Here is a 12,775-nt window from a genome sequence, read left to right as displayed (position 1 = left end):
ATACAGTTCAGGCTTCATTTTCCCTGACAAGCTCTCCCTGACTGCCCAGTCTAAATTTGCTCCTCAGGGGTGCCTGGCTGGCTCAGTGGGTAGAGCAACTGACTCCTGATCTCAGGGTTGTGAGTTCAGGCCCCACATTGGGGCATGGAACCTATTAACTAACTAACTAAATAAATAAGGAGTAAAGTAAATTAAGTGCTCTTCTTACATGCACCCATTATACACTATGCATCTATCAAAATATTTACCATAATTTTCTTATTGTCTTTCTTCCTTATCAAGACTTTAGGTACCTTGAGAGCAAGAGCCATATCTTGTCTTTATTACCCCAGCATTCACCACAATGCTCAGCATGTATCACAAAAACACTTAAATGTTTACTGATATGACAGATGAGGCTCAATTTGAGTATTTTTTTTTAAAGATTTTATTTATTTATTTGACAGAGAGAGACACAGCGAGAGAGGGAACACAGCAGGAGGAGTGGGAGAGGGAGAAGCAGGCTTCCCGCGGAGCAGGGAGCCCGATGTGGGGCTCGATCCCAAGACCCTGGGATCATGACCTGAGCCGAAGGCAGATGCTTAACGACTGAGCCACCCAGGCGCCCCTCAATTTGAGTATTTAATAATTACTATTTTAACTAATGGAATGGATTACCTTGAGATGTAGTATCTCTGGTCAACCAGAGGGCAAAATTAAGAGTACATACCATAGTATTATTTGTAATAGATAAGAAAAGATAAAGGATTTAACCTAATGTCTTCAATGAGACTGGCTAAACTTTGTACGGTGCAACCACATAACCATCCTCGAAAACTCTAAAATCAATAGACTCATCAAGGAGATTGGGCTTGTACTCAAGTCACGGTCCCCCTTTCACCTAGATAGCTGAAGGTACTGTAACAAGCCCTTATATTTTAATCTTATTATATTCATTTCATTCAGATCCTACCTCTATGTTAACCTTACACTGATAGAAAATGAGATTATAACTTTGTACACTAACACATTCTAATCATATTTTATAAAGTAATATTTACTTTGTTACTGATTGTTTTTCTGATTATAAACATGTTCAATGTAGAAAATTCTAAAATATTAAGAAAAAATTAAAATTACTTAAAATTTGTAAATACTGTAAAAGAAAATGTAATCAAATGGGCAAATGTTCACATTATGTTGGTATGTTAAAAGAGCAGATTATAGGGCGCCTGGGTGCCTCAGTCGGTTAAGCATCTGCCTTCGCTCAGGTCATGATCCCAGGGTCCTGGGATCGAGTACTGCATCAGGCTCCCTGCTTAGTGGGGAGTCTGCTTCTCCCTCTACCCCCCACCCCTACTCGTGATCTCTCTCTAATAAATAAAATCTTTTTTTAAAAAAAGAGCAGATTATAAAACAATGTATCTCATTCAATTCCAACAACCTAACAACAGTAGCTAACATTTATTGAGCTCCTTCCAAGTGCAAGAACCCATGCAACATGCTTTACACATATTTCCTAATTTAAATCTCACAACCATTTCTGAAAATTAGATACTTTTACTGACTATTTTACAAGTGAAGAAACTGAAGCTTGAAGAAGTTAAGTAAACTGGCCAAGGGCTAGGAAGCAGTGGCAAAGCAGAGCCCAAGAATTCAAACCCAGACAGTCTGATTTCAGAATCAGCACAATTATATACCAAAATTTTAACTGTGGTTCTCTCTGCAGTGTGGTATTATAAATGACTTTTATTCATTTTGTCTGTGTGTGATTTACTGAATTTCTACAATGAACATGAATTACTACTGTATTTTTTTTTAAATAAATGTCCAAATAGAGGTTGGACAATCATCTGCCAAGGCTACTGCAGAAGTGGATTTAAATAATCTCAGATTCCTTCTAAGGATCTGTGACTAATCAATTAGTGACTGGAATGATTTTTTTCAGAGGACTAGCTCTAAAATATAAAACAAAAATCAATCCGTTTTAAGAATTATAAAAGTTTTAGACTGTCAGATCCTATTTCTCCTGTTTTACAGATAATGAAACAACTCAGAATTTAGATTTACATATCACAAGGTAGTTGAGTCAGGGCAGAAACCAAAGCACAGGTCTTCATTGATCTTTGCTGCCAACATTTGACCAAAACAAAACCTCCTACTTCTTCCATCCTCTACTTGCAAATTCAATTATCAGAGGCCAAAACTGAAACATAACAGGAAATACAAATGCTCCCCCCCACCCCACTTCAGTCCATTACCCAAAAAAGCAAGACCTGCCTGGAGTATTAAAAAAAACATTTTCCCAGCCCTGAGCAGAGTTGGATGGTGAAAAGATACTCCAAAAGTCAGGATGAATGGTTTGAGAGATTGGGGCGGGGGGGGGGGGGAGCATGGGGCTGAAAACATATATATAACAAAGAAAGAAAAAAAAACAGAAATACCCAAAAATCCAACAGGATAAAGCACTCAAATACTACCAAAGTTTAAAGAGTTGGCTCAAATTTAATCAAATCCTAAATGGAATGTTCTTAGAGTATGAAAACCAATTTTATGAAACTGGACAGTAAAACGCCAAAATTAAAAAATGAAATAAATACACAGTCTCACATTTATAATTGTACATTCCTGTTGGTATTCTAACAAATTCTATTCTCTCACCTTCTTATTCAACTCTCTTCACCTAAAAATCTGCAGTGAATATAATGCAATGTTATAAAACTAAATAAAAGGGGAACAATTTTGGGGTGCCTGTGTGACTCAGTCGGTTAAGCATCTGACTTTTGATCTTGGCACAAGTCATGATCTCAGGGTTGTGAGATCGACCCCCCCAAGTCAGGCTCATTACTCAGGGCGGAGTCTGCTTGTCCCTCCCCCTCTGTTTCTCCCCCACTCCATGCTCTCCATGCGCGTGCTATCTCTCTCTCTGTCTCTCTCACACAAATAATTAAAATCTAAAAAACAGCCAAAGAAGCTTTGATAAGGTGAAAAGAATGATAAATAATGAAATCAAAGATATAATGTTTAAAATGTATGTCTAGTTATGTCTCTTTCTAACACATGACCAGATGTGTTGAAAGATTTCCAGATACACTCATATGAACATAAAAGGTAAAATGTTAACAACTCAACTTTGAGTGAAGAAACAATAATCCGTTTCTCACTTTACATATTTGTGCTATCTGTTCAAAAAATTTAGATCTTTTCTGTAAAGCTTTATTGAAAAGTTACTGCTCTAAGGATTAACACCCACACACTAATTTAAACTCAATTAATTACATGTCATATGATTGTGGACAAGTTGCTCTGCATCTCTAGTTTTATTTTTCCTCATGCAAAGTAATATTAATACCAAACTGTATCATAATAATCAAACTATAAAGAAGGGATAGAAAAAATACTACACATGACGATAATCACAGTAATATATTTTTATGACTTTACAGCTTCCTTTCATTTAAGATTCACACCTGACACTAAACAAGCCCATGATATGAGTAGGCAGGTATTATCCCCATTTTCCAGATGAAAACATAAAAAACTGAAGTTCAGAGAAGTGAGTGGTCCAAGGCCACCCTGAAAGCTATACAATAAAAAGTTTTGTTTTGTTTTTTTACCACCTAGTTTACTGTCACCACAAATTTGAGGTGGTTGTTTTCTCATGCCCAAATTACTATGAAGACTACCCAAGGAAAGCTGTCAACAATTAAAGTGAAAAGGGTCACTTGAGATTCTTATGCATGGTAATTACCCACAAGGTCACTACCTTTATACACAGTATAAAACTATGATTAAAAATAAGTTAGGTAAGGGGCCCCTGAGTGGCTCAGTTATTGGGCGTCTGCCTTCAGCTCAGGTCATGATCCCAGGGTCCTGGGAGCGAGCCCCGCATCAGGCTCCCTGCTCCGCGGGAGGCCTGCTTCTCCCTCTCCCTCTCTCGCTGTGTCTCTGTCACATAAATAAATAAAATCTTTAAAAAAATAAGTTAGGTAAAAAACCTTTAAAATATATTCCTAAAAGTCCTGCTATTTACTCAACTTCATGCCTCTTACACTAGATATACTACCCTACTTGGGGGATGTGAAGTGAAGGGGGAAAGGATTTCATCAGGAAAAGTTAAGTAAGTTCTCTGAAATTCAATAGGATAAGACACTCAAAGCTACAAAATATGAATAGGGGCAGGCAACAGCTTGTAGACTGTAGTGGCAACCTTAAGCCAAACCAAAAGAGAGCCAGCCTGTGGTTTAAAGAAAATATGCAATCTGGGAGTTTGCACCTCAAGTTATTGCTACTGCAAAGTAATCAGTGCCATTTATAGTAAAAAACATGTAAAAGTTTAGAGAACAATTCCAATTCTTCATCATAATAGGATGGGATTCCAGATTAGCTTGGGGCTTTCTTGTCTCAACAGTTCTTTTGATGATAAAGTCAATGGCTCTAAAGCCACTCTCAGAGAACTAAAGAAGGTAACTATATATCACTGGCATAGGACATCTGAAGTGGTCAGATAGGCAGTCTACTGTGTGCACCTTAAGAGATCTTAATGAGGGCACTACCGATTCCAGTTATACATATTCTGCAATATTAAAATTTTCTTCAGCACAACCTCTCAGAGTGCTCTGTTTACTGAAGGCTCTGGCAGTATGATACAGAATTTTACAGACTGCTGAAACTTAAATTCAGTCACCACAATGTGAAACACCTTAACTTTTCTATTCTTCAAGGTCAAAACAAACTTTGTCTCATCTTTCCCTCTCCACCCGCAAGAAAATGGGGTATTCTAAAAGATCTCAGATAAAATAAGCCAATGCTTTTATAAATACAAGTCAATCCTCTGCAAAGAAAGAACTTAAGATGCCCATATTCGGCTTCAGTATTGATTCTAAGCCTTTTAACAGTTTAAGCTAACCTCCCCACAAACCTCCCCTTCTACATCTATGGAATATTCTCCTCCTTAAACATCCTTTTAAAAAAAAAAAAAAAAGCCTTCTTATACCTCCTGTCCCCTGTCTGATACACACACACAACTCCCAATGAAGAACAGACTGAAGCTGAAGGAACACATCTACAAAATACATGTCAATTAATACACTGCTCACCTTTAAAAGCATGTTGTTAAAATGCAACAATACAGAGTCTATAAAGAACCCCAAAACACTAAAACAAAAATGCCCCATAGCAGTATCAGTAATCCAAAGAAAAAAGATGTAAAAACAAGGCACTACTGTATGGTAATAGATCACTAACCTTTCCTATAAGCACAAAATTCTTTATGCTAAACACATCAAAAAATAATAATAAAATAAAAGAAGAAGAGGAAGCAGATTTAAGAACCTAATTTCCTATTGTTCAAAATGTCACATATAGGAATAGTTAAAATCAGGGATGCCTGGGTGGCTCAGTTGGTTATGTGTCTGTCTTTGGTTCAGATCATGACCCCAGCGTCCTGGGAGTCTGCCTCTCCCTCTGTCTCTCCCTCTGTCTCTCCCCCCAGCTCGTGCTCGTGCGCACTCTCTCTCTCAAATAAAAAAATAAACTCTTAAAAAAATAAAATAAAATAAAATATAACAATATTGCTGGCCGAATTCACACAATACCTTATGACACTTTTATATTAAACGTCCCAAACTTGAGGAGCCATGTATTTGCTATAAATTAGATAATAAAGCAAGAAAAATCAATTACAGACATCCACGATAATGTTACATAAGGATGCACTCAGTACCCTAAGTATTTATCAACGAATGCTACAGCAATGTATGTATATCAGTCAAGGTACATTTCGGGGGAATATCCAGAGACCAGTCAATCTCCCTTATTTAGTGAAAACACAAAAGTCTATAAGCTGTAAAGAAAATGTGTAAATCTTACATTTACATACTTTCAGATTTTTCAAAGCACTTTGCATTCATGATCCTATCAGACTACTGCAAAAAATTTCCTTATGTAGAAACTTACCACTAAAAGCAAGTGACAAATCCAAGACCACAAAGGTAGTTAATCAGATCTGAAACTTGATTCATAAAACATGTTAGCTCTGTGGGAAGAAATATAAATATGTGCAAGTTCCTCAAAGCTATTGCTTAAAAAAAAAAAACTATTCGTGATTAAAATATCATTTAAGTTATAAGACCTAGGCTATTACAAACACTACATTAAAATTCAGTTATTTCCATTTAAAAGCCAAAATCACCGCTCCTTTTAGCCAATCAATCTTTCAACCAGGAATCATATACAAAACATTCCATCAATGACACACTATATGCTCATAACTATGCAGGGCCCTGAGGTGACTATATGAGAATTCTACCAGAGGTTTCTTGCTTTTTAGAAAGTTTACACTCTATTTGACAAAAAGAGAAGAGCAAATACTAAGCTGTGTTCAATCAACCCTCCTGAGGGGAGAAACCCCAGGTGACAAGCACACCAAGAAGTGAGTTTAATCCGAAAAGACTTCATGGGGAAAATGAAGCTTGAAGCTTGAGCTGCACATTGATGGATAGGAATTTTAAAAGCACAGAGGAGGACGAAAGCATTCAGGCAGGGGCTGGCATCAACAAAGGCTGAGAGGCAGGAATAAGCATGATATATACAGAAGAGACTGAGCCAACCTGTCTGGGACATAGGTGCATGCTGAGGCATAATGAGAAACAGTTTGGTAAATTAAGTGGAGTCAGCTCCCAATGGACTGTTATGGCACGGGGAGATGCTATTAAAATATTAAAATCATCGAATATTTAAACTAGATAGAGAACCTTAGAGATTTTCTAGTTAATTCTTTTCTGACAGATGAGGAAAATCTAGATCCACAGAGATCTAATAAGGGCTAGCATAAGGACAGAGGTAGTAAATAGCAGAACAAAACTCAGACCCCACTTAGGAACCCCAATTCAGTGATAGGCAGCACGGTACGACAGAGAAAGCAAATCCTTCCAAGGATCGATGAGCACATCAATATATAAGGATCTGCAAGCACACATACAAGTCAGTACTGTTTTCTTAGGAATTCCAGTAGACTGGTTTCCAGAGGTAATAGAATACCACAGCGGCACTACGGTTGAGAAAAACCACTGTTTTGCCAGAAGGAATCACTTTCAAGAAAGCAGCAATCCAGAAGGAAAGCAGAGGCAGAAGCTAGTTTTCAGCTATAAAGGAAATGGGTGGATAAACAGTAGAGGCAGCAGGTATCTGGCAACAAAAAGAAAAAAAAAATGATCCACTGAGAGAAAGCTACAGGACCAAGTAAACGTTTGAGAAAAGAAATCTCAGTAAGTTTGAAGGCAAAAGGAAGGCAGTCACATAAAGAAAGGTTAAATTAGATGCTACATAAGGTAAGGGGAGTGAGGGAGCATAGAAAATTGAGGACCAGTGGTAAGAAATTTTTTAAAAATATGAGTTCCAGGGGCGCCTGGGTGGCTCAGTATGTTAAGCATCTGCCTTCAGCTCAGGTCATGCTGGATCAAGCCCCACATCGGCTTTCTGGTCAGCAGGGAGCCTGCTTCTCCCTCTCTCTCTGCCCCTGCCTCCACCACTCATGCTCGCTCGCTCTCTCTCTTGTTCTCAAATAAAATCTTAAAAAAAAATAATTAAAAATGAGTTCCAGAATAAAGAATAAGCATTTTTTTCCTCACCATAAAATACCCATCGCCAGGGCACCTGGGTGGCTCAGTTGGTTAAGCGACTGCCTTCGGCTCAGGTCACGATCCTGGAGTCCCTGGATCGAGTCCCGCATCAGGCTCCCTGCTCAGCAGGGAGTCTGCTTCTCCCTCTGACCCTCCCCCCTCTCCTGTGCTCACTCGCTCTCTCATTCTCTCTCTCTCAAATAAATAAAATAAAAATCTTAAAAAAAAAAATACCCCTCGCCAAAAGAGTACTCATTTTCAACTACTTTTAAGGCCTTATAAAAATGGCAGACAAGGCTTTAAGAACAAGGCTAGGCGATTTTTTTTTTAAGATTTTATTTATTTATTTGACAGAGAGAGACACAGCGAGAGAGGGAACACAAGCAGGGGGAGTGGGAGAGGGAGAAGCAGGCTTCCCGCTGAGCAAGGAGCCCGATGTGGGGCTCTATCACAGGACCCTGGGCCCATCACCTGAGCCGAAGAAAGACGCTTAACCACTGAGCCACCCAGGCACCCCTAGGAGATTTTTTTTTTTTAATCCAAAACAGCTTCAAAGTTTTACAAATCTATTTAGCCAATTAACATGTGGTTTTAACCTCAAAGACACTTGCCAATCATTTTTAAGATTTATTTATGAGAGCGTGTGGACACACATGAGGCAGGTGGAGGGGCAGAGGGAGAGGGAGATAGAATCCTCAAGCAGACTCCCCACTTGAGTGTGGAGTTGGACGTGGGGCTCGATCCAAGGACCCTGAGATCATGACCTAAGCCAAAATCAAGAGTCAGAGCTTAACCGACTAAGCCACCCAGGCGCCCCTTGCCAATCATTTTATACCGCGTGTATTTTATACCACCTATTCAAAGGGCATTCCAATTAGCATTCAATTTACAATAACTAATATGCTATGATTTCAAATCGAAAATCAGAGTTTATTCTCTAATATGCTCTTAAAAATGGGAGGGAGTGTTAAATACTGTTTTCACTTGACCAGATATGGAAAATATAAATGCTTAAATGAACATATTTACGACAAATCATTTGGGGATCTTTTTTTCCAATTTCTTAAAAAAAAAGAAAAAAATCTACAAATAACCACAGTTTTTTTATATGCCCTTTCAGAAACAAAGTCCTACTGGGGTGCCTGGGTGGCTCATTCGGTTGAGCATCCGACTCTTGATTTTGGCTCAGGTCATGATCTCAGGGTCATGAGATCAAGCCCCGCATCTGGCTCCACACTCAGCAGGCAGTCAGCTTGAGATTCTCTCCCTCTCCCTCTGCCCCCTCCCCAGCTCTCACTTCCTCTCTCTCTCTCAAATAAATAAATCTTTAGGGGAAAAAAAAAAAAAGAAACAAAGTCCTACCGAACAGGTGGGGCACACAGAGCTAGGTGGGGCATGTAACAAGGTTTTCTATAATTTAAGTAACCTAATAAGCCACAATTTAGAGCTACACACCTAAAATTTGCCAATTTCAATGTAAAACTTACTATTCAGCACCATAAAGGCAGGTTACAGAGAAGCAGAAGATATAACTGATACATTCATTCAACTTTCTGGCCTTCCACCTTTGCAACTGCCATTTCCCTAATCAAAGAGGTAACTACGTTTAAAATTGGGAAGAATCATTCAACTTAGGCCATAAATACTACGTTTAGGTGCAATACTAGCACGTTACAGCAATTTCATTTACCACTTGGAAACAAGGACTTAAGCTCAAAACGTCAAGATGGAACACTACCACTTCTTTTAACTGAGTCTACCACATCAAGTTGCCAAGCAATACCCATCAGAGTACAAAACGTTATCAGCAACGGCTAGCAATGCATTTCTGCTTTAATCACCTTAAATATTAGAAGGCCAACCAAAACATCAATTCAATCACAAATAGAGCTGATACCTTTAGACTTGCACATGCTCTCTGGCTCAATATATACACATGTCTTAGCTCTAATAAAAAGCAGCCTGAATCCCGCTGGACCCAGTGAAACAAAATATAGACAATATATCCAAAACTTAAAACTTTTAGAAATAGCTAAAACATTTAAGACTCTTATACAATTACCTCTCACTACATGTAGAGCTTTCCTTCCCCTCAATAAAAATGTAAACTCTTCTCTCTTAACTAAACGGGTTATTAAAACAAATCCTACAAGATACTTTTCAGAAAAAGTATTTCTGATTGTGCAGCATTCGATACTTTTCATACTGAGGCTCTTGTTATTAGGTCTGCTATGTGACCTTGGAAAGTCATTTAATATATCTGTGCCTCAGTTTTCTCACTTTCCAACCTCAAGGTAAACTCTAGTCTGAATTAAACATTTATTACTTCTGTAGTAAGTTAAGGTATACAAAGAAGTACCTTATATTAAACACTGAAAACCCTTATACTTTTGTATCGTGATCAGTGGGCTTTAACCTTGTAAGAGAAAAATGTGAGGAATAATTTGCCCTATGTATCTTTCTCTTAATTACAACATAAGGAATATATTTTTTTTAAAATGCTTCCATTTAAAACTCTTATGTTCTTAATTTTTAACAGATGGTGGTGAGTTTGATCCCACAATATTCAATAACAAGGCAAACAGCAAAGCCTAAGGTCCTTTAACACTGGAGACAAAAAGAAGGAAATATTTACTTGCATTACTGGGCATATAATCGAAATCATCCTTCTTTTAAAATTTAGAAAACTATCTTTTCCATATGTAGCAGATAAGCCAAGAGATCAACAGGCAAGAAGAAATAAAGTCTAAAAACTGGGGGAAAATTATTTAATAAAAAAATTGGAGAAAAACAATGATGGTGTGAATCCTTCAAATTCCTGCATCCAGATTATGCTGTCCACAAGGCTCAGCTTTGGGGTTCTTCCAAGTGCTTTTTAAATCCTTTTTCAAGATTACACAGAGAAAGTCTTTTCTCTCAAGTTTTCAATCTAATGCTCTATCAATAACACCAACCCAAATAAATGCAGTAACATTTTACTTCCTCAGATTTGTAGTACACTTGGTTTAGATGCTTTTTGGTCTGGAAGGAGAAGAATGGGTGCGACAACCCCTGCAAAACCCCTGACAGCTTTGCAATTCTATTTTATCTCTGTAGTTTCTTCTCAGTCCTGCTCCCTATTCCCAAATATCTTTCAGGTAGGTCAGAAACACTCTGAGTCCTGCAAGGAAATGTTTGTGGATCCAGTAAAAGTGGAGCCCTCCTCCCCACTCCATTCAGCTCCCATGATCACTTTTATGATTGTATCCAGTAAACAAAATAGATTGATTCAATCTTAAACAGTTCCCTCATCACAGGAAGCCCAGGGTAGAAGGGACCTGCAAAAAGCATCCCTTTAAACCATCCCCAACGACCAACAGCAACACAAAGTTAAACTAATTCCCACTGACAAAAGGCTTCGTGTGCATTCATTCTGATCAGCCCCAAGATTCAGTGTGTGAAGCTCAGGGAATAAAAAGGCACCTCCCCAAGCTATGAAACTTTTTTTTCCACCCCAAATATTCTCAATGAAAGTTCTCCTGTCAACCAAGAGGTGAGAGTTAAAAACAACAACAAAACACTAGCAGAATTATGGGCTCCAGTACCACATCCCAGCTGTCCTTGCTCTCTGTTGTCAGGGACTCAGATGCAGTTTCCCACTTTTCCTTTCACCTTTCTCCCCTTACTCCCCAAGATTCTCACTCAAGAAAGCCAAATTCACATTCTCAGACCGCTGGCAAAATAAAGGGTGAAACTGCAATTACCAAGGAAGAAAAAAGGGAAAGATATTTCAGAAGCATAAGGGAACGAGAACCATGGTTCCTACTACAACGGCAATGTAAATGTCAGTCTTGGCTCATCAGGATGTGGGGGGGGGACGCCCATGTGGGGTACCGAAAAGATGTGCAGTGTGTGTGTGTGTGTGTGTGTGTGCACTTGGGGCTCTCGGGGCAGGCAGAGACAAGGGAGCAGAAAGTAAGAAAACCTGTGCTTTCCCTGCTTTCTTCTACTCTTCCCCGTCCAAGAGAGGAAGCTGAAGAAACTGGGGGAGGGGCGGGATGTTATCGTTCTCCTACTGGGGGTACACAAGACAAGCCTGGGGGTTCCTTCAGTTACCCTCAGTTCAGAGGTCCACTGAGGTAAGGGGAAACCCCTAAACGTTACCCACCTCCGTTCAAAAAAAAAAAAAAAGTAAGGGGGGGTAATTAAATCCAGATGGAGAGCCCCTGAAAGCGCCCCCAGGTCACTCATCCTCATTAGCAAGCGGAAGGGCTAGGATAAAGGGGATGGCGGGTCCGAGGGGTGGTCAGGGAAAAGGCCCCACCCCCCGACCTAGGAGGGAAGGGGAGCCAGAGCTACCAGCCGTCCCCTCCTTCCCGCACCTCCCCCCTAGGCCACCCCCTCTGGTTCCCCCCTTCCTTTCCTCCAGAGCCCGAGGCAGCCGCGGGGGAGGCGGCTGCTCCTTCCTCCCCTCACCCACTCCGCCCCCACCCCCACTTCGCTCCCACCTCCCGCCCGCCACGGGCCCGTTACCTGCTCGTCGAAGCGGCTGACCACGGCCTGGACCCATTCCACCGGCCTGTGCGCGGCCATGTCCTCCCCGCGGCCGGGGGGCGGCGGAGGGACGGGCCGGCCGGCGCCCAGGGCCGGGAAGAGGGCGGGGAGCGGGGGCCGAGGTGAGGGCAGAGGCGAGGAGAGGGTCTGAGGAGTGCAGGCTCCGAACGTTCCCACGGGGGTGGGGATGGGGGGCCTGCGCCGAGCCGGGAGGGGGACAGGGGAAGGGGGCGTTGGCGAGGAGGCAGGGGGAAGGGGGACGGGGGAGGGGGACCCGGGGAGGGGAGGGGGCCTCTTGGTCGCTCTCCCCACTAGCGCCGTCTCCCCACAGCCATCACAGTCCGAGACGCCGCCATGACACCCCACCGGAAGTGGGATCCTTTCCACGGCCCGGGGAGAGGGAGAGCGAGCGAGCTAGAGATTGAGAGCGCGGCTGGGAAAGGGGAGGGGGAAGCGAGAGGGAAGGGGGCCTGCCGCGCATGCGCCCGCGCCGGCCGGTTTCATTAATGAAAAAGCGAGTCCTCCTGGAGGTGACGTCACCTAACTCCTCCGGGCCCGGAGGCGTGCGTCCCTCTTCGCCGCCGGGCTCACCTACGCTCGGGTTCTGGGTTCAGCCGGCAAGAGTCCGAGCTGACCCGGGA

The 12,775-nt window shown here is 41.3% G+C and overlaps 1 protein-coding gene across 1 annotated transcript in view; it reads right to left on the bottom strand.

Annotated features, from left to right (window-relative positions):
* NF1 (neurofibromin 1) overlaps positions 1 to 12,567 on the bottom strand; it is a 276,385-nt gene extending 263,818 nt beyond the window's left edge. The window contains 1 exon segment of the mRNA XM_035724594.1: positions 12,114 to 12,567. Within this exon segment, the coding sequence (XP_035580487.1) occupies positions 12,114 to 12,173 (60 nt within the window). The 5' untranslated portion in view covers positions 12,174 to 12,567.
* Between the last annotated feature and the right edge of the window lie 208 nt (positions 12,568 to 12,775).

The sequence above is a fragment of the Zalophus californianus genome, chromosome 16 (genome assembly GCF_009762305.2).
Source record: "Zalophus californianus isolate mZalCal1 chromosome 16, mZalCal1.pri.v2, whole genome shotgun sequence".
Taxonomy (NCBI): Eukaryota; Metazoa; Chordata; class Mammalia; order Carnivora; family Otariidae; genus Zalophus; species Zalophus californianus.
This window is presented reverse-complemented; position numbering and strand designations above follow the sequence as displayed.